The sequence below is a fragment of the Pleurodeles waltl genome, chromosome 8 (genome assembly GCF_031143425.1).
Source record: "Pleurodeles waltl isolate 20211129_DDA chromosome 8, aPleWal1.hap1.20221129, whole genome shotgun sequence".
NCBI lineage: Eukaryota > Metazoa > Chordata > Amphibia > Caudata > Salamandridae > Pleurodeles > Pleurodeles waltl.
This window is the reverse complement of record NC_090447.1, coordinates 1160934257-1160953740: the sequence shown is the minus strand read 5'-3', so window position 1 is coordinate 1160953740 and position 19484 is coordinate 1160934257. Positions and strand designations below refer to the sequence as shown.

General features: G+C 41.0%; 1 protein-coding gene across 2 annotated transcripts in view; it reads right to left on the bottom strand.

Moving 5' to 3' along the window:
* LCP1 (lymphocyte cytosolic protein 1) overlaps window positions 1-19484 on the bottom strand; it is a 200284-nt gene that overhangs the window by 41746 nt on the left and 139054 nt on the right. For both annotated transcript variants that reach the window (XM_069205396.1, XM_069205394.1), the window contains 2 exons: window positions 11274-11352; window positions 7118-7232 (listed from right to left, as the gene is read on the bottom strand). In XM_069205396.1, the coding sequence (XP_069061497.1) occupies window positions 7118-7232; window positions 11274-11352 (194 nt within the window). The remainder of the gene's footprint in view (window positions 1-7117; window positions 7233-11273; window positions 11353-19484) is intronic.

Here is a 19484-nt window from a genome sequence, read left to right as displayed (position 1 = left end):
TAATGTGATGTTGGTCACAGGGTCTGGGTGGCAGGCCAAACCCTGCGGACAACCTCCCCTGCACACGGGTGAAGGCTGTGCACAGTGCAAGGTTGGGAGCTTTTAGGGGGCTGGCCTCAAAGCCTGGCCAAAGGTCGTTCGCGGCGGTGGTTGGATTAACAAATAGTGATTAATATTACTATAAGTTAAAAAAACATAGAAATTCACTGAAAAAAAACAAAGGTTACAGGGACGATGTAGTTAGGAAATATCATTAAAAAGCCATAGAAAGCCATAGAAATTAACTTAAAAAAACAAAGATTACAGGGATGTTATAGTCAGGCTCAGATTTTAACAGTAGGTTCGCACTCGATTGATAACCATCTCAAAGCAGTGGTATTGCCAGACAAGTGGGTGTCTCACTTTAGTCACTTATACACTGACCAAGATCAGACTAAGGCACATAGGGCCTCATTTACTAGGAAATGGCGCAACTCAGTGCCGCAAGCAATTTTGCTGCATCGAGATGCATCATTTATGGAATGCCGGGATGTGCCGTATTTACAAGAATATGGTGTATCCCTGTGTTTTACCCTGCACCGGCGTTAAATCAGCTGCCTAGTGCCAATGCAGGCACCCTTGCTCCATAGTGCAAGGGTGCCTGCATTGCAGGGAATGATTGTTTATGTACAGGAAGATGTCCCTTCCTGCACATAAACAATGAATAATGGCTTATTCCATGTGTGCTGCAGAATGCAGCACCTGTAGAAAAAGCAAAAACTTGAAGAAATAAAAGTATTTCTCCTCGTTGCACATTCTAACACCACCCTTGGGGTGACATTAGTTTTTTGGAGCTGCCTCAGCTTTACGATATCCCGTAAATCTGGGGTAGTGTAAAAATGCAATGGGTGTTACAGTGGAATGCCCACAGCAACACCCATTGCACGCCTCTTTCACGCAAAGTGATGAGTTTAAAGGGGCGGTATTTACAAGGCAGCATTAAGCCACAAAAAATAGCTTATGTAAATATCGAAAAGGGCACAGTGCCACTGGAGTGTCACTGAAAGTGACGCTCCAGTGTGCTGGGGGCTTGTAAATGAGCCCCATAAATTGGAACAGGATAGGGCTATTCTATCTCAGCCCACAGTTTGGAACTTCTCCAAGAGAGTGTTAGGAGGGCTAAACTGCTGTAGCCGTCAAACAAATGAAAAAAGAGAAATCCCTGGGGATGGCTGGAATCCCTGGTGACTTGTACTTATCCCAACAAGAGATATGGGCACCTTACCTCAATGCCCTCAGTAAGGACATCATGAGGGGAGTGGCTATTGCCCCTTCTTGGCAAGGACCGATTATAATTTCAATATATAAGAAGGTGAGCAGGGACACGCCAGCTAACTATAGACCGATAAGACTAATAGATATTAGCGATATTAGCCAGGAAACTTTCTGTAGGCATGTCCCAGCCAGATTACAAAATTGGATACAGAATATCCATATCCTTGAAGATACGCAGGCAAGTTTTTAGAGCGGGGTTGGAACCCTCGATCAGGTCTTTCACTTCAATGTGATAGGCTGGAAGTATGTCACCTTGAAGCATGACCATCTTTATGTAGCTTTTATAGACCTGAGAGCAGCATTCACCCTCGTTCCGAGGGCTAACCTGTGGAGGTTCCTAGAAGGGTATAAATTCCAAGTGACCTTCTTTGGATCTTGAGAATTTTACATGCTGACACATTTGTGAAGGTGAGGTGGAATAGGGAGGGGATCTTACTGACAGGATTCCAATAAACCAGGGTGGGAGGTGAGGCAAGGATGCATCCTGTGGAGGGGCTGAGCAACTGTAGAGACAATTCGCCCAAGTCTGCTGGAGTCTCTATCCCCCTTACTAAGTTTTCTGATGATTCTCTCCTCATATCTAGAACCCATATGGGCTCTCAGGCTGAATTAGACATATTTACAGCCTTTTGCTCGCATAGAGAGCTTGAATTAAATCCATCGAATTCCAAATACATGGCAATTAACCCCAATGTTCCTTTAGAGGGAGGATGACCATAGAGGGTGTCCAGATAGAACAAGTCAAACATTTTGGCTATTTGGGTGTCAGACTGAGTGAAATTTAACAAGGTGCTCCCCATCGGCTAAAATTAAAATAATTCCCAATCAGAGAGCAATGGCTATAGAGAAGAAAGCAAGATCAGCATCTGGCAGTCCAGTGTCCCCTCCTTTGAAGGTCTACAGGGCCATGGCCTCAACAGCAGCTATGTACGGGGTGGAATTCTCGGGATATGCAGATGTAACTACTTTAACAGTGGTTGAAAAGAAATAAGAAATTTGTAAGGGGTCTATTCAATCTGCTAAACAGCTTTCCCTCCTACCCCTGAGATTTGATCTTGCATTGAATAGTATTGATTCACTAATAGCATTAAAACCATTACTGTATTGGGTGAGGCTCTGGACAACAGTGGAGCTGTGTCCTGACAGAGAATCCTTAGCGGAATTGATTGCATGTGACAGGGATGTCCACATTCCATGGTTGATGCATGTTAAGAACTTAAGTGGACTGGTGAAAATGGATGAGCTCTGGGATTCCCCCACTACAAAAACCAAAAACGCCACCCAGAACTTGAAAAGTAATTTTTGGGAGTTTGTTCTGTGGTGGATCTGAATAAGCAGTTGGAAGGGAGCTTAGCTGGACTAGTTTTGAATCTTTTATGCATATTTTTTTTTCATTACAAGCGAAACCCTTCTATGTGCAATTTACATGTGGTGCGCTACAGTTGAGTACTTTGACATCAAAGTGGGACAGAACAGGAAGTACCTCAAATTTCTACCCCCATTGCATGCACGTATGGAAACTGAGGCACACTTTCTCTGCTTTTGTCCTAAGTATATTGTACAATGCAAAAATGACTTATTGCATTGTGTAGGATCCTGTGTGTGAGATATTACAGGGAAGCACTAAGGATTCGAAAGAGCGACACTAAAGAGCAGAATGTGTTTGTTGTTTCCCGTCATTTGCATTGGGCATGGCATTTAAGAGCGAAGGCAGTCCCAACTATTAACTCCTATTCGCACAGTTAAGAGATCAATTGGTTAGGACGTTCAGGAAGTAGTCCCTAAATCTGCAGATTACCTACTTCTGTAGCACTGATTGTTAGAGATTGAGTTTGCAATGCCGTTATTTACTGGAGTGTATACTGTGGTTTTCAGTAGTATTTTTGGTTAAATTGGATTTTATTATATTCTAACTTAAAAGGACACTACAAGTTGCATTATTATTTATATTTGTTTACACTTTTAAAAAACTGCTGTCAATGTTGTATGTGTTAAATTAATTTCTATATTTTAATTGAATGTAACACTTGTATGGCTTTTAGTCCAAATAAAGTAATATTGAACTGAAGAGATCTGTTACAGGCCGCTGGCCAAATGAGAACTTTAATTTAGTCCAGCACTGTAGGGCACAACAAGTCACATACTACAACTGCTAATTGACATCTCACAATGACAATCAGGTATGGGATGATATCAACAAAGTCTTTTCCAGCATCTCTGCCTCCTATCTATGCCTGCTCAACACCATACATTTTAAATAAATTATCATAGAATAGACAACCCGGTGAAGTAACTAGCTAAATGGACTATGATCATAAAAAACTTAAAGGGAGATGCTCAAAGTTGCCAGCTTACTGAAAACCATAAACTACATGTCTCTCAGTCACACTCCATCATCCATCACACTGCTAAGCGCTGTGCCCCATAACACGATAACCTCACCTCAATAGCACGACATGGAAACACTTCCCACATAGGATCAAACAGAGACAACGAACTCCCAACAACACACCATACACAGTATAGCGTGATACTAATGCAGGTAAGCACTTTAGTGCCCCATCTAGTAGTAGTAAGCGGTACATAAGCACTGCAGTACAATACAATACAATACAATGTGTCTGTTTGGCAGTTGCACTGTCTAAAATCAGACATAAAAATGGCTGTGCACTTGACATGCAGCTCCTGCTTCCATTTTAAAAGCTATGCATTCTGCAGCAGAGCAAGGGCCCAATCAAGGATTAGGTGGTAATCGAAAATCATTCTTTGTACAATACTGAAATTATGAAATAATCTGATTATAGGGCAGAAACAGCAGTTAAAAAAGCATCAGCATTTAGCAGATAACAAGGCTTGTATCTAAGCTCTGAATGTGTACTAAATAGCTGTAGGGCAAGCTAAGAAATCCATTTGGGCTAGGCTGATTTGGAACATAGTTAATCATGCTGGTGCACCCTTAAAACTGAGTTACTCTATAAGGACCCACTGCTTGTCTATTACGAATGGGTCACAATATTTCTGTTTTGACCGAAGAATCGTCTTCATGGGGAAAATGAAGAAATAAGGTACTGTCTGCTTTCGACTGCTCACTCTGTGCTATATGTTTCTCATAAGCCTATATCCTGAAAAGTTAGAGAGGAGTTACTCTATAAATCACAATTACTGGCATTTCTCTTGATCTAGCCGCACATTAAACATCCAGTCTACCACATTCTTATCAATTATGGTCTTGTGTTTAGAAATGGTAATAAAGTAACAACTCTAGACCTTTTTGGACTTCTGTGATTACTGCCTCCAGTTCAATCAGAATTTGGTCTGAGATTTCAAATGTGAACATAACATCCTCCCATGCTAATCACTCAATATTTCTGGTGACAGTAAATGTTGACGATCTTTAACAGAGTGGATCTTCCTGAGTGCAATGTCCCTAATATCATCCCCATAATATGAAATGGTTGACCTTGTTTTTAGAGGGAAGGTCACAAAGTGTTAAGCTCAGCTCTATTTTCTCTGAATTAGTATCCATTACCTGAGGGGGGGGGGGCCTTGCACGTCCCCTTGAACACCTGTCTTTTTGAAGCCCTACTCAGTATATCTTTATGATTATTAGGAAATCACTTAGTATCAGTCTACTGCAGATGACATTCAGCTTTATACGAGTCCCTGTCTCCAACATCCATGACAAATCTTTCCAACACTGCCTACAGAAGGTTCAGTATTGCGTACAGGAAAATGACCTCAAACTTAGATTGAAAATGGAGGTTTGCATTTTGAAAGTGAATAGAAGGCCTTGTTTGGATTACATCAAACTCTCCTCCCTGCTGAATCTTCTAGCCTGTTCTACTACTTTTCTTGCCTGATCATAATTATATAATGTATGCAGTGGTTACACGTAGTGATTACCCTAATGTTTTGCATGCTGTGCGTCTAAATAATCTTCTCAGCGGTTGAATGCAAAGTTATGATGCATTTGGTTGGTGTGAGCAGGAAACAAGACCATGTTTCAAGCAGCAGAAGGTATTTTCATCAGCTTCCAATTAAGGACAAAGGGGGTCATTCTGACTCCCGCCGGCCGCGGTAAATGCGGTGCCGGCGGGAGCCGCCAGAATACCGCTGCGCGGTCAGAAGACCGCCGCGGTTATTCTGTGTTTCCCGCTGGGCTGGCGGGCGACCGCCAGAAGGCCACCCGCCAGCCCAGCGGGAAACCCCTTCCCACGAGGAAGCCGGCTCTGAATGGAGCCGGCGGAGTGGGAAGGGTGCGACGGGTGCAGTAGCACCCGTCACGATTTTCAGTGTCTGCATGGCAGACACTGAAAAGCTTTTAGGGGCCCTCTTACGGGGGCCCCTGCAGTGCCCATGCCATCGGCATGGGCACTGCAGGGGCCCCCAGGGGCCCCACGACACCCCTCACCGCCATCCTGTTCCTGGCGGTCACAACCGCCAGGAACAGGATGGCGGTGAGGGGGTCGGAATCCCCATGGCGGCGCAGCTTGAACCGGCGGGAGACCGCCGGTTTTCCGTTTCTGACCGCGGCGGTCCAATGCCCTTGGGAGCACCGCCAGCCTGTTGGCGGTGCTCCCGCGGTCGTTGACCCTGGCGGTCAATGACCAAAGTCTTTCTAAGATTGACAATGTCACTTTTATATGCCTGACTGATTCTGCACCAAGGTATCCGATCTCCAAAGAGACCCACTACTCTTTGTTGGATATTATTATTGATTACTGCTCCATGGAAGCCTGAATCTAAAGTGAGGAAATGTTGCTATTATCTGGAATGACTTACTATTTAAAATGTGTGCTTCTTGAGTTCTCTCTACGATCAGATTCTTGTTCAAGCACATCTCATCAGATTTTGGAATTTATGCATCCAAAGCCAAGATACTGTTGGGTAATGTGCACCATACCAGTTTTTTAAAGCAGTCGACAAATCACTCAGTGCTAGGTGCACAGAACCAATCTCGATGCAGTGGTAGTTCCTCTGGTAGCTGGCTAAGGCTGTTTAGATGCAGGACATCTTGCCCATCTGTTTTTTGCTACTTTGGGGATTCTGCTCAGTGGATGCCAACTGTAAAATATTGTTTTGCTCTCTTTATGGTGCTGTCTATGAGTTCCCTTGTCTGTTGTCTTGGAACCCAAGGCAATGGCTTAGGTTTCCATGGGCGATCCACATCTGCAGACCATTTCATTGCTCCCTCACTCCTCTGATTGTTCTCTACAATGGCAGTGAGGCCAGTATGCAATGGGGCTGCTCTAACCAGATTCTCTAAACAAGGCACTGAAGTTCAAAGCAAGTTAGGTTCCTACATGAAAGTGAATTACTTAAAGTTGTAATCTCAGTTAAATGAGGATTGGGATACTACCCACCTTTGAGGGGGAAAATGCAACCGCTCGTTTACTTTGGGAGAGCTTGGCTTTCTGTGTGCATTGGGTAGAACTTTGTCATGGAATCAAGGCTACTGGAACAGTGAAGAGAAAGGGCCTCCAGAACAAGGAATAAGTGTTAGTGACCAGATTCCACTTTCTTTCTGTAAAGTATGACATGTTTGTGACGTATCAGGTGGAGGAAAACTCTTGGTCTACTATTAGAAGCCTGACTTCAGGGATTTCCATGTCAATTGCTTAGGATTAAATACATTTCAAATTATTGTTTGTTCGTGGCTGCACACACAAACTCAGCCACACTGCAGGAAAACGGGCATTCAGTAGTTAAAAAGGGTGAAACCTGTACAATCACACCTGTACCAATGCAGCCACAGTACAGACGTCCGTTTATAAACAGTCACTAAACATAAGCAGGTTCTTACCTTTTTCATGTTGCCTCCAAGTTTAGCATAAGGGGCTTTATTCACTTTGCTCCAATCAACTGGGACTTTAATCTTTTCATAGAGCTGGAAGATGACATGGGCATCATCTAGATCACTAACCAAGAAAAAAATCAATATAATATTTATTTTATCAAGATGAAGTCAATATTTAGGTTAGAATAATGTCTATTTGTCAAATCCATTCCTACTGTCTAATGGCAACAAGAGGACAACATTCTTACTATTTCATGGTGCAATGATAGGGAGCTATAATTGTGCTGTACACAGTTGGCCTGATCGTGTGAATGTGTTTATTACTTTAATTCTATACCATTTGTAAATAAAGAAGTGCTACTGTACATCTGTTTCTGCACTTTGTTTTGGAAGGAGTTAACAACAAATGTATGGCTTTCCAAATCTACAGGCATTCTACAAGAATAATTCAAAACCATGTTTGTGAAACCCTATGATTGTCTAACAACCAATGCCCAGCTAGACCAGATGCATAGCTCAGTACAGAGAAAACATTTTCACTGGAAAATAACAGAACAATTTGAGATTATGTAGCATCACCAAGGACAGCAATTCTTCAGCATGCAGAGGGGAACTATTCACTGTAGGAGTAATGCTAAAATACTAGTTGATGTTACACTGTTATTTAGTCTATGTATATAGTATTGCAGCATTTTGTTTTCAAATTAGAAGATCAAAGTCTCAGTTTTCAGTTTTTTGACTGCTAACGCATACAGTCGTGGCTCGTGTGAAGCAGAAGCGGCGGGGCGGCGCACGGGGAGAGGGGAATTAAATTTAAAATTATTTAAAAAAAACACTTACCTTACCGCCACGCGCCGCTCCGCTCCTCCGTCTCCTCGCTACAGGCAGGCACAGGCTCCCAGCCTGCCCTGCGCCAATTCTGACACTGCTTACAGCAGCGTTAGGATTGGCTGGAAGCGCCCAGCCAGGACGCTCCCAGGCAGACCGGGAGCCTGTGCAGGCACTCTCCAGCCCAGCAACTCTGTTGCCAGCCAAACAGACATGTGCTCCCCCTCATTGCTCGTCACCTCCGTGGCCCGCCCCTTTTCCCCAAAAACGATAATCAACACAGTTTATTATTGTTTTTTGGGAAAAGGTTTGCAGCTGCTGCTGCTGCCGGGGGACGACGCTCCTCTGCCCTTATGGAGGAGCCGCCGCTGAACGCATAAAAGTGTGAGTGTTATGTGGGCGATTCTGGAGCTAGGTGCCACATAATGCCTTTGATGCATCAATAGAATGGTGGTGCTAAAGAGACAGAATGTAAGGCAGTTGTGTGAAGTAGGTTGAGGACACAGGAGTCAGGAGTTGAAACAGAAGAAGCAGAGGACAGGACCCATTGATGTTACAGGTAATCATGAGAAAATCCTTCGTACTGATAGCTCCTACTTGAGTTTTTCTAGCTTATTCTGAAAGAGGTCACAAGGTCCCGAAAATGCAAATGAATTGGGGGCACCTGGGTGAATCAGATGGGCTGAATAGTGGTTCGTAGTTTAACACTTCTTTACACTGGGAACACACCACGTAGATTGTCACGTGCCGACAACACTTCCTTTCAACTGATATTGGTATGACGTAGGTAGGGGAATGTAAATTCAATAATTGTGACAAGTGTGCTTATAACTGAGATAGATAAACTAGTCATGCTTCGTATGATTTGCCCATTTCTACGTATCAGGCGTATGGGATTTGTGTATGTTTTGCCTTTTAGTTATAAACCAATAAAAATATTTAGAAAAAGTTAAAAAATGAAGATGAGTTTCAGTGAAGAAACCTCCCTTCCTCAGGAGATTCACTGCAGAAGAGAGTGAGACCCTAAACAAATTCAGTTCATGTGATATGCCAGGATTCCAAAAACTTGATCAGGGCATTGGGAGAAAGAAGTAATGCCATGTTTATCTTCAGTATATCAGGGAACTGCTCAGTTGTGACAGAAAATATGGCGTTTGGGTGAGTGTGTGAAAGAAAATGACTTGCACACAGGTGACACCACCGGATTAGTTCCATAAATTCACCACAGAGAACAGAAAGTCATCTTTATTTCAAATGGCAATAGTCGACCTAATCTGGTGAGTGAAGTATCGATTATTTATTACGAAGCAATGACACAGGTGTAAGATCAAGAAGAGTGCGCGTACAATTAATGAAATAGTGATTTAGTGTGAAATTCTATCCCTATTTAGGGTTCTGATAGGAGTAGACAAGGAGTTTTGTAAATAATGCTTAGTCCAACAGATCCTTTGAGCCACATAATATGCTGCTTGTTAAAATGATAATAAACAAAAGCATGTTTTACACTCAAGAAAATGATGTGGACTAGTGTGTTTTTGAAGCACACCATTCAGGCTGATTTTTCTAATGAATATTTTTATATAGTTAATTAACACTATTAATTCTACTTAATGATTAATGTACCTTATGTTCAGTCTATTAGCAACTCAATTTATTGGGCTCCGGGTCACGGTTCTAGGTTGGTGGAGTGCCGACAGTGTCAGCGAACTGGCAGTGGAGATTCAAGTTGCTTACAGCCTGTGTTTGGGACAGTGAGATAAAGTATTCCATGTCACAGAATGAAACTAGATGAATCATTGTTTTTTTTGTATAATAGTTACGATTTTGTGGGTCCTCGAGTTTGAGAAAGGTTTCCAGTTCTCGCTCACTGTGTGCTTTGTGAATTTGCACCCGCAAATGGACGTATGCACTTAAAATCATAATACCATGCAAAACTTTCTATGTGAGTGATCTGCTCATTGGAATGGGCTATAGGGATTCCAGGGCAGGTTAATCTGCCAAAGATGGTGACCAGTCACAAGTTCAAAAGATTGCCATATTCCCAAACATTTGGCAAGCACTTTTCTGCAATCTATATGGTCAGGGATTTAATCTAGTTAAAGGCACTTTGGGCCAGATGTAGCAAAGGGTTTTCCCCATTCTGTGTCAATGGGAAAATGTGTTTGTACATATGGCCCTTTGTTTCCAGTGTGAGATTGACATGGAACATCCTCAAAGCTGTTGGGTGTGTAAAGAAATGTTTCCTAATGGAGAAATAAAAAATTGAAAAATGCACTTTTGTATTTCATTCCCACAGCAATTCCAAATGACTAACGTTTCTGCCTGGGAGATTAGAAGTTGACGCAAATCTTGTGCAGATATTTACAGGTGTAGATTTAAACTTTTCCGTCAGGTGTTTTGTGAACCAGGTCCTTTTACAGTTTCTAATACGTGTCCATCCCTCTTGTCTTCATTGAGAGTAATTGATTCACAGGTATCTTAGTACAAGCATTAAAAAGGGCTACTTGGTAATCATCTCTCTGTTACATTGAAAGAATTATTAGAGTTAAAATATGAGTAAATTCGTTGGTATTTATATTATATTTACTATTACTACTTTTAGGACCACCGATGCTGAAGTCTGCTTAAAAAGTGTATGTTTTTTTAATTTCCTGTGTCAGTTTAAACTAGATACTTAATGAATTTCAGCTTCACAAAGAGTCTGTCTTTTATGGTTTGAATCTTGTTAGTAAAGTAGCAGAAAGGTAGGGATAGTTTGTAATAGCAACACCTACCTCATCCCTAAGATCTGAGGTGTGTTGTAGAGAGAGCAATCACCAATATTAGCTTTGGATATGATAATTACTAATTGGTACAAGTCACCGACAACCATAGTTACACGTGCCAAGTCCTTCGAAGTCCAGCTTCATGAACAATGATTGATGTCCCGGACCTGCTACCCTGCCTCCTTCAGAAAGAAGATAATTTTGGTGCAGACACCAGACTGACAATCTTGCATTACATGGCTCCACCTCGTATGTAGGTGCTCCATTGTATATGGTCTAGTATTCACTCTAAAGGGAATTCCATCATCTTATAAAACCAGCTTCCAGAGAACTATGCAAAATTCATAAACTGTTGCAGATGTTGACAGATTTAGGAAGTCTAATGTTATGTTACTAGTAGTGATTTCATCCACGACAGCTGCATCAACATATGTTGACCAATCTGAAGGAATGCTCTAGGTGATTGTAGACAGAAACCAAAATGTTACACAGTTTCCTCAGATTTCCACTTGATGAGAATAGGAAGATACTGTAATAGCAAAAACAAGTAGAGCTCTTCAGTTACTTACCCGTATAAATGATTGACACGTGGGGTCACACCCAAGGAATTTATCCAGTTACGGAATGTTCTCTCCTCTCGTGTTTCACCTTTAAGAACAAACAAAGCAATGAAGGCTCCCACATTATATTTTGTCTAAATGTAACAGGAGCAGTGCAATTTAGACTCTATCCTTTTCACATTATCATTGCACAAATACGCATTTATACTTGACATTATATTTAATATGTGCCTTGATATTATTAACATGTGTGAACATTTAAACACATTAATGTAATGTAATCACTGAGAAACTAAAGCTTTACAAACGTTTGCACTAATGTTCATTTGAAAAAGCTTGCATTATTCACTTTTTATATTTATACTTCGAGTAAACATGTATTTTCTTATTCATGTTTTGCATTTACTTTGAAAGTTATATGTGTGCATGAATAATCATATATTTGAAACACACATTAAATGTTTTGTTACAATTAGGGTGACTGAAAGCCTTAATTTTGAAATGTATTTTGTTTGGTTAGTGTGCTCTTCTCAAGGTTTCATTAGTTAGAGAAAGGAGTATTGTTGCAATGTATTTGTTTATTTATAGCAAGGCCTGAGAAGCAAAATCTTGGCAAGAGATGTGAAGAACTAATGAGCAGCTGAAGCCTCCTATTCATTGCGTAGCAGGAATGGGGGATGCTCAAGGTTGAAGCAACTGTCCAAGTTCTGTTGGATGGGAAATGCAGGTGATTTTGCAAATGCACAACACATGAAGAGAAGCAATTGGTTCTTGGTGTGGTTGGAAGAGAGACAATTGTTACTGAAAGTTCTGTTTTTTTTAAAAATTAATGTTTACACTGTTGGAAGTTCCAGCAGATTCCCTTAGACTTTGAGGGGGACAGACCTGTCTGCTTCCTTTGTTCTTGCAAGTGTGAAGATTTATGCTAAACACTTATTCCTCTTCATGGAAGACTTCTACTGAAGCCTTTACAATGCTGACACCTTTTCACATTTCCAAATTTCCCTAAGACTTCATTCAAACATTCTAATTACTTATTTTAAATGGGATTAGATGATTTGAGAATCATTTCATGTTTAGGAGAGAGAACAGGAGTTTCTTTATGGAACACACATTTCTAATTCTTAGTTTCTGTATTGGAGTGGCATTTATTGCTTTGTATTTTATTCTATTGAGACTGAACCAATTGCGATATTTCAGCATGCCACTGTAATCTTGTATCTTTTTATTATTCTCCTGACATGCATGCCTATTGGATTGATTAATGATTGGCAATAACATTTCTTAACTTCAATCACCGATTCCTGGCCTTATTGTGTGGCCAAATGGGCTTCAGGAAAATTGAATTGCTTTATTATTGTTAAATCCCTCATTATCTCAGTCAACTTAAAAAGATCCATCAGAGGAGAGATTGTGAATCACACCTGTGGGCTCTCAGATGGGAGCAAAGGATGGTTTCCAAAGCCCATGTCCCGCTTCAGAGGAGCGGCAGTATTCCAGAAACTTGAAATTAAGCTATAACAGCGAAGGAGTGGGTATGTTGCATGTTGCAATTACTTATGTCTAGATTGCAGTGTTTTGCTGTGATTAAGTGGTGTGATGTGGAGATTGTTAGACTTGGCATCCTTAGCGTGGTCTCCCCTAACTTTTTGCCTCTGTTTCCCAGGTTGTTGATGTGTGCTGGATTCTGTGTTTGCTGTTTTTGATACTCTGGGCACTTTACCACTGCTATCCAGTGCTAAAGTGCAAGTGCTCCTATGTAAAATGTAAGTGTAATTGGATTTCCATGATTGGCATATTTGATTTACAAGTAAGTCCCTAGTGCAGTGCACTAGAGGTGCCCAGGGCCAGTAAATCAAATGCTACTAGCGGGCCTGCAGCACTGGTGTGCCACCCACATGAGTAGCCCTGTAAACATGGCTCAGAACTGCCACTGTAGTGTCTGTGTGTTCAGTTTTAAACTGCCAATTTAACTTGGCAAGTATACCCACTTGTCAGGCCTAAACCTTCCTTTTTCATACATGTAAGGCACCCCTAATGTAGGCCCAGGTAGCCCCATGGGCAGGGTGCAGTGGATGTTTAGATAGGACATATACTAATGTGTTTTATATGTCCTAACAAAGAAATACTGCTAAATTCGTTTTTTACTCTGCAAGGTCACTCTCTCTCATCGGTTAACTTGGGGGCTGCCATTAAATATTACTAAAGTGCAGATCCCTTTGGGAGCAGATAGAAATTTGGCGTTTAGGGTCTCCAAACTCACATTTTAAAAATACATTGTTTAGTAAAGGTTGTTTTTAAATTGTGTGTTTGAAAATGCCACTTTTAGAAAGTAGGCATTTTCTTGCTTAAATCATTCTTTGACTCTGCCTGTTTGTGGATTCCTTGTCTGGGTCAGTTTGACAGTTGGGCTGTTTGCACCTCTTTTCAAGACAGTGACACAACGTTAGCTGGGGTGTACCCCGCATATCCTGATGAGCCATCTGGGTTGGAGGGGAAGGGAGGAGTCGTCACTTAGACCTGAATGGGATGTGCCTGTCCTCACACAATGCAGTCTCCAACCCTGTGGAGTGTGTCTGGGGCCTGGCCTGGGAAAGGCAGAATCTTACAAACAAGAGAGACTTTCCTTTGAAGTTTGCCTACTCCAAAGGCAGAAAGGGGTATAAGTAGTGGACCCCAAACCCCTGAAAATTAGATCACTTCTGGATTCAAGAGGGACCTCTGCCAAAGAGAAGAGCTGAAGAGCTGAGGGGAAGTGCTGCCCCTGCTTGTGACTGTGCTTTGTTGGGCTATCCTGCAGTTGCTGCTTCTGCCTGTGAAAGGGGGTAGTGTCCAACACCTCTGTAGTACAGTATGGTACTAATTCTCAAGAACTAGATGGTTTGATTATATTTTTCAATGGGTCCCCAAGAGAAGATAAAGGTTCAAGATCAGGCAGAGAAACAATTCAGTCTCCGGTGAGGGAAGAGGCAGTAGATGTGGTCAAACTACAGTTAGAATTGGATGAGATGATACAAGGAACCTTAATCTTTCCTGACTAGACACCTATCAAGAGAACAAACTTTATATTCATGTGTAAAGCCATCACTAAGCATGCAGAACAAGGTCATGATAATTTGTCTGAATTGGCCTGAAGCCAAATCAAGTCATTACAGAAAGGTTATTGTGTATATTATGATAGGAATTATATTTGCAGTATAAGAACATCAGGACTGAAAACAAATGCAAATTCAGGAATTAATTAGTAGCTTCTGAAAATGGAGTGAGCTAGATAAATGGGAAGGCAGATGGGTGAAGAAAAAAAATCAAAAGAAAACAAAGGGAGAGCTTCCTCCGTCTTTAATGAATGGGTGAGGGTGCTTCAAATTTTCCATTGAGGGAAGTGCTTGGTGGAGGTTATGTGCCTTGGAGTAGGAGTGATCTTGCATCATTCACCACTGACTTTCCAAGATTGAGAGAATAGCCAGTGGAACGGTATTAACGAGTTGGGCGATTAGTGAAGATTTCACAAGTCTTGTGGGTTGATTTGAATACTATCTTTGACATTGTGATACCGAGTGATTCGTGGACAGAATTTAAAGTGGCTGTAGAGTGGCCAGAAAAGAAACCTCAGAGAAATCCGATAACATATGCCGCTTCACCATTAGTATTAAAAAAGTAGCAACAGGTGATAAATGTTTTGAAAGGAAAAATACCAGCTAAAGAAATTTTTAGGGTTAAGATTGATAGGATAACTGAAGAGGGGGTGCATGGTTATTATGAGATGTTGTTGCAGCTGTTTAAGCAGCACAGTGGAATGGAGACTCTCAACGCTAAAGACATGGGAAATTTTGTGTCCCAGTTTGTGATGGGAGTTAGGCCTGAGATTAGCATGATGATTCAACAGAAATAGATCTGTTGGCAGAATAAATTGGTTGATGAGATCTTGAGATATGAAAATATTGTAGTAATGAATTGGAAATGAAGCAGGAGTGGCTGAAGGGGAAATTGATAGTGGCACAGATAAAAGCAACACAGAGAGAAATTTAGAGTCAACCTTTTGTAGGGAATGTTAGTGCTATGCAAGGAGTGTATCAGCAGGGAACTCCTATGGTACAAGGTGGAAAAGAGTATCTGCAACAAGGTAGAGGTCATGGTGTTACAATTGTCCCCAGTATGGGGATTTATGTGGCAACTGTAAAGAGATCAAATCCTTGTCATTATTGCAATAAATCAGGTCATTGAAAGTGGGAATGTCATTTTAATCCCAATAGAGTAATGAATGAGAACCAGATTCAGAATTCAGGGTTTACACAGCCCCGGAGTACTAGCCTTGTACAGCCACAGAATGTACCGAGACCGAGAATACAACATTCTAACTTGCCCCAAGCTCCAGTGATGCAGATTCCACAGACCCCGATGCAGCAGTAAAATGCGAATGGTCCCAGATGTAATTGCAATCAAGCCCCATATTTAAATCAGAATCCGTTCCAAAATTAGAATGTGTTTCAGCAGTTTCCTATCTTTTACACACATGAGGGCTTCGATTCTGATCAGTCACAATGATAGTGCCTGATTGGGGAAGAAGACTGCGTAATTGGTGCAGTCTTAGAAGAAGACCAGAGTGGCCCATTTGTAGATTGTAAGGTGAATGGCCACCCTGTATCATTCTTGATTGAAACTGGTGCTTAACCGCTCTACTGTTACAACAGTCGGTGTTAAAACCCTACCCCTCTTGGGAAAAGAACTGAGTGCCTCACTGTCATCAATTTGTGTCAGGCATTTTTCTCTGTTACTTTGCATGAAGATAACCAGTACCTTTTTGCTTTCTGGTTCCAGAACTGTGTTTTGCCATGGTGCCGAGTCCCACAAGAGTATACAGAGAGCCACTCAATCTTTAATCAGATTCTCAAAACGAACTTTCAGACTCTAATCCTGCCCTGTAATTCTGGCCTAATTCAGTATATTCATGACCTGTTAATGGTGTTTGATTCTCAAGAAGCTTGCAAACGAGACACCATTGTACTGTTGAACCACTTAGCTGAGAATGGACATAAACTGCCCCAGAGTAAGTTGCAGTATTGTCAGAAGGAATTCTTGTATCCTAGACATCACATTGAGAAAAGAGGAAGATTTCACAAGAAAAAATCTCTGCAATTCTTAAAATGAATCTGACATCCATCCAGAGAGAAGTCAGGATGTTTTTGGGAATGGTGGGCTACTTTCTCCAGTGAATACCCAATTTTTTCCTAGTGGCTAAGCCTTTACAGAGGCTGACACACAAGGATGTGAATAACCCGATACCAGGGGATAATGACTGCATGATTGCCTTTCTAGAGCTGAGAGAATTTCTCTTTTGTGCCTCAGCACTAGGAATGCCTGATTACAATAAAGTGTTTACTCTTTTCTGCAATGAGAGAGAGGGCTGAATTTTCTCAGTGCCTACACAGATGCATGGAAATGCGAGACGACCCGGGGCTTACTTTTCTGCTACTCTTGACCCTGTAGCCGCAGGACTGCCCGGATGCCTTAAATCCATGGCAGCAGTTAGTGTCACCACTAAATGGTGTGAAAGTATTGTGATGGGACATCCTCTAATTATTCTTGTGCCAGATTCGGTTGAGATTTTGTTGACACGTACCCACACACAGCATTTGACAAATAGTCACTTGACGTGAACAAATTATACTTGCGGCTGAGAATGTGACCCTTAAGAGATGTGCTACCTTGAATCCTGCCACCTTAATGCCTCTCCTGGAGAATTAAATTGATGAGGGGGAAGTTGAGCATGATTGTCTTAATGTCACTGAACTATGCACCCAGCCGCGACTAGACTTACGAGATGAGCCACTATTAGAATCCGATTACATATGATTTTGTGGATGGGTCATGTTTAAGAGACAATGAAGAAAAGTTGAAAGCTGCTTATGCAGTCTGTACAGTCTCAATCTCTAGATTGGTAATATAAAGGGACATTATGTGTGAGTGGAGATAAATCCTCCCTTAGCACTAATTATATGGGTAGAAGTGATTGTGACCATAGTTTTCAATATGTAGGAAGTTGGTTTCTGTTCCTGGGAACACAAGATCCCATTATTCGTGGAGTTTATTTTGTTTGTGGGGAGCGTGCTTATTTCAAATTGCCCATGGGATGGTATGGTACATGTTACTTAGGTGTAGTTTTCCCTAGATTTACTATGTGGAACATTTGAATGATCCTGTGCGGGAAATGAAAACTAGAATTAAACAGGTAGTAGTCGTGCTGAAATTGTTGGAGACATTTTTGGTGCAGTCATTCCATCAGTAGGTGTAATCTTGAATGATCTCAAGATTAGAAAATTGTCCACCATAGCGAATAAATTGTCCCCAAGTACAGCAAGTTCCTTATTGGCTGTAGATACTGACATGATAGCTATGAGATCCATGGTTTTGCAGAATCGTCTTGCGTTAGACATCCTACTTGCAAAAAAGGGCACAGTCTGCCAAATGTTAAAGGTCCAGCAATGCTGTACCTATATCCCTGACAAGAGTGAGGACTTAAAGAAATGCATTAAAAACATTACTGATCTGAAAGGAGATTTGTAGGAATTAATAGCTACAGGAGATGGGCTTTCATTTGGAAACCTAGGAAGTGGAATAGTGGGTTCTATCTTGAAACCTCTCAATGTTTCACCATCTGTGCAAAATGTCTGTTCATTATCTTCTAAGGATCTAAATATGTAAAGGCAAAGAAGGAAAAGCAACATTTGAAGGGAATGAAAATAACTAGAAGGAATAAGGACATGGAGGAGACTCAGTGTAGGTTTTATAATGACATGAAACACCTAGAAAATACTAGACGAAAGCTGTTGAACACTTCAAGTCTCTGACTTGATCTTACCTGATAAGCATGCATATGCGTACTATTATGATGGCTAACCGCCATCAGAGGGGGGATTGGAGCAGCTCAATTTAGGCCCCATCCTTTTCATGCTATCTGTGTGTCTTAATAAAATTAACATATGTGAACATTTATATGCATTAATGAAATGTAATCACTGAGAAATTGATGCTTTATAAACGTGTGCATGAATGTTCATTGGAAAAACCTTATATATATTCATTATTCACTTTTTATATTCATAATTCATGAGTGAACATGTATTTATTTTCCTCTTCAGGTTTTGCATTTATTTTGAAAGTTTTATGTGTGCATGTATAATCATATATTCGAAATGCACATTAAATGTTTAGTTAATGTTAGCCTGACTTTTGTTTGGTTAGCACGTTCTTCCTTTTGCAGGTGTGTTCTCAAAGTTTAATTTGGTAGAGATTGAAGTATTATTGCAATGTATTCATTTATTGATAGTGAGGCCTGAAAAGGGAAATCTTGGCAAGAGATGTGAGGACCTAATGAGGAGCTGAAGCCTCCTATTCATCGCATATCAAGAACGGGGGATGCTCAAGGTTGCGGCAACTGTCCAAGTTCGGTGGGTTGAGAAATTCAGGTAGTGTTGCAAATGCGCAACACAAGAAAAGAAGTGATTGGTTCTTGTTGGGGTAGGAAGAGCTGCAATTTTTACTGAAGGTTCCGCTTGTTTTATTTAATGTTTACACTGTTAAAAGTTACAGCAAATTCCCTTATTCTTGCAAGTATTAGGCTTTATGCTAAACACTTATCCCTTTTCCTGGAAGACTTCTACTGAAGCATTCACTATGCTGAAACCTTCTCTCATTTCCAAATTTCCCTAAGGCTTCATTCAAACCATCCTCTTTCCTTATTTTAAATTCTGATTAGATGATTTTAGAATCAGAGAGAGAGAACAGGAGTTTATTTATGGAACACCTATTTCTAATTCTCAGTTTCTGTCTGTTAGTGCTTTGTATCTTACTCTATTGAGATTGAACGAATTGCAATATTTAAGCTTGCTAGCTGTAATCTTGTATATTTTAATTTTTTCTCCTGACATGCATATATATTGGATTAATTACTGATTGACTATAAGATTTCTTAACTTCAATCACTGATTCCTGGTCCATATTGTGTGGCCAAATGGGCTTCAGGAAAATTGAATTGTTTTATTATTGTTAACCCATCAGCGTCTCAATCAACTTAAAAAGATCCATCAGAGGAGCAATTGTAAAGCACCTGCCTCCACACTCTCATAACTGTGATTTTTTGTGGCTTAAGAATATTGGCACTATTGCAGGAATCACGTGGAATGGTAAGAGGAAGTTGAAAGCTATGTTGTCACACAGGTT